The sequence below is a fragment of the Bidens hawaiensis genome, unplaced genomic scaffold (genome assembly GCF_021521415.1).
Source record: "Bidens hawaiensis isolate Kalapana, Puna unplaced genomic scaffold, B.hawaiensis_p1.1 tig00010420_1, whole genome shotgun sequence".
NCBI lineage: Eukaryota > Viridiplantae > Streptophyta > Magnoliopsida > Asterales > Asteraceae > Bidens > Bidens hawaiensis.
In genome coordinates, this window is record NW_027491792.1 from 695927 (window position 1) to 699293 (window position 3367).

The window sequence follows — 3367 nt, forward strand, 5'->3', positions numbered from 1 at the left end:
ATGGTGGATCAATATGACGGGTACAAGTTTATTAGTTTTAAAGCAGTGAAGAACTTGATTTTTTCGGGTTTTATATCTACATATTTTTTTCTATGTTGCATTGTATGCTTTTGGTTTATGTTGAATGATTATTTGGTATGTTGATATTGCATGCTTTTGGTTTATTTGGTTTATGTAGAATGGTTGTTTTAATGTTTATGTAGAATGGTTGTTTTAATATTTATGTTAATGGTTGTTTAGATGTCTAATTACCACAAAATGTTTATTTTTAATGGTTGTTTCGAAATTGAATGACTTTTTTATTTAAGTTTCACCTTATATAAAAATTTATGTTTCATTTTAGCAGTGTGCAGACGTTAAAAAACAAACGGTCTTCTTTTTGCAGACTACAGAGGTTTGGTTCACCTCTTCTACTACAGATGCATGCATATGTGGTCCACAAACTACAGACATTTTACCTATAAAAAAACAAACAAAACACTTTAATATCATAAACTGCAAATTCAAATAATATAAGATATGGGTATGCTCCTGTAATTAAAGTCAAACTTATAGCATTTCAAAGATTGACAACAAAATATGAATAAGTTAAATTAAAGCCTAAACATTATTTGAAAAATAAAAAAGTGGGATGCATGATGGAATCAAACTCGGGTTCTAACTGTTGCAAGGGTTCATTTTTACCACTTCTACATAATTCAACATGTCTATGGTTTCACTAATCAATTTACATAGGGTTAATTCTCTTACCTTATATAAGAATTCAACTAAAAATCTGAAACTCGTTGGATTCCCGTGAACCGACAACAATAGATGTAGACCCGTCCCTAACTGTCCATTTTTTTCTCGTCCACTCTGTTACCTTATACAAAACATACCTTAAATGATCTTTATCTCACTAGTTGGTTATCTTTTAATGTAATAAAGATTATTTTCTCTTGTTTTTATAAGTTTTAAAACGTTCCTTTAAAACATGTTCTTGGTGGATAAAATATTCACATGGACTCCATGGGTGGACATGAGAAACTAGTGTGAATAGGACGAACATGTTTTCACCGGGATCCTTTCGGTTACATTAAATTCCTATTTTAAATTGAAAGAAACCAAAATTTTTAAATACTTTTTAAATAAAAGTATAAACTTTTGTGAAGTTAATTACATGATCTTTCACTTTTCCTTTTGAAAATCTCAAAACAATTCAGTACATTATGTTTTCCTAATCCGTTCCATAATTTATAATAGTTCATTTTGTTTTTATTAAAATATACGAGGTAATATAGCAAATACATAAAACATTTAAATTGTTCATTTGATAAACTTCCATTTATGTTTAACTCATTAGTTGGTAGGTTTTATATATAAATTCTGTAAGTCTTAACATAAATGATATATACTCATTTTTAATAACATGTTAATCGTTACAACTTTAAGCGAATCATTATTTGGAAAAGGGTACATCGGACGTCTACTTTGTGTTAGAGGGATGGTTAATTAATAGTCTAAAAGGCTAATATATACTAGTAGTTAAAGGAAGAGATTGTCAAGCTTTTTTAGTTTTCACGTTTATAAACTATTTTTTTTATCGGCTATTATTATATTTCACATGGTTGTTAAAACCGATGTCTGAGAAACACAGTTTCCAAAGAAAGGCAGCAAGTGTTCTAAACATTAATTGTTGATCATAATACGATTAAAATCCTAAAACAGGAACTTGATGTTTATAAATTATAACATAAGAAACATACATTAAAATGATCAATAATATCATAAAATAGGAGAATATTAATCCTTACTACGCATAATAACTGAATTAAAGAGTATTGTATCAATTCATGTGATTCCAATAATGTGTCCCATTCAAGCTGTTAATGTTTTCGTTTCGGCCGGTTCCTGCCATAGCCGGATCCACGATCACTGATGCATAATTGTTGTCAAAGAGCCACTCAGTTGTAATGTCGCCACTGCTGCTATAGCCTTTTCTTGACTTTTCAAGATTCTGAAACAAGACGGGTTGCATGCCAGATCGTTGTTGCTGAAGTTTCCAATGCAAATCTTGGTTTATACAACTCAAAGGTTCTACACAAGAAGAAAGACTGGTTCTGTGATGAAGATAGGCGTGTGTAACACCCATTTCTTGAAAATTTGATAGCACTCTTCCACTTTGGTTGTGATGATCTCCTTTAAGGAAGTTAAACCCCAAAGGATCAAGATTCATAAATGGAAGATTACTTGGGGTATTTTCGGCATATGAAGAAAAGAACTGGTTAACCATAGATGGGCAATTTATCCCATCAAGTTGAAAATCCATAACCGGCTGTGAAAACTGGTCCAACAATTTCAACCCTCCGTTAGTCGATGATGACTTTGTCTTCATGTTCTTTCGACAACCTCCCCCGATGGGGATGTTTCGTAAGGCTCCACCTTTGGTCCAGAACCTTCTGCAGGTCTTGCAAAAGTGTCTTGGTTGAGTGAGGTTGTAGTTATTGTAGTAGCAGAATTTGGTGTTGGTGGAATCACATCTTGGACACTTTAGGCCGCCCGACAGAGAAGTTTTCGGCCCACCACCGGGGCTTTGGTTGTCATCATTTCTAGCTTGTTTCAGTGCCATGTTGTCAGACATCGCGACTGCTAGATGTTATGACAGCAAACCAAATTAAGAAATTTATGAGAAAAAACAGAGATATTTAGAATTTGGGTGGTCTCTCTCAGAGGCATAGACGCACATAATTCGTGATTTTATACATGATTTTAGAAGTTATAGGAGGGATATTGATGGATTCTTGTGAACTTCATCAACGGGAAAAAGAGGCTTCTATCTCTTATGTTTCATGTGTAAAGGCTGAACAGTCATGTGAGTTAGTTAGAAAAATAATTAAAAGGTTTTATTATGCATGCATACTATATGAGAGAGGGAGAAATCCACCCGAAATAAAGAACTTTATACCCTTGTGCTTCGGATGTGGGATGATATGAAAGTGATGTAGCACACACAAATCTAAAGTCCCACATGTAACGTACCACCCTACTAGAGAACATCACAAAATACAAATCGAATAATTAACGATAGGAAACGGTGAAAAGTGAGATACAGAGATAGGTTTGTAAATGGGTAACAATAGCATGAATGAACGTGTTTATATGAAGAATAATTTATAAATTGGTAACTTAACTACCAAAATTTTTGTAATATAAAAAGGGGTGAGATTTAGAGAGAACTTCTTTTAAATAGAGAACTAGTAAAGAATTATTTTTAACTATTTTTAAAAAATAAAAATTTTGATTTTTTTTTTCTTTCTTCCTTCTTAAGATGATACTGATACTAAAAAAAACTTGTCGGTGTAGTGCATATGTGCACTAATATCTATTG

At 32.3% G+C, this 3367-nt stretch overlaps 1 protein-coding gene across 1 annotated transcript; it reads right to left on the bottom strand.

Annotated features, from left to right (window-relative positions):
- Window positions 1-1825: 1825 nt before the first annotated feature.
- On the bottom strand, window positions 1826-3072 carry LOC143535148 (dof zinc finger protein DOF5.7-like). The gene has a single exon (XM_077029487.1). It carries the CDS (start codon window positions 2618-2620, stop codon window positions 1826-1828), a length of 795 nt encoding a protein of 264 aa, XP_076885602.1. The 5' UTR covers window positions 2621-3072.
- Window positions 3073-3367: the final 295 nt, after the last annotated feature.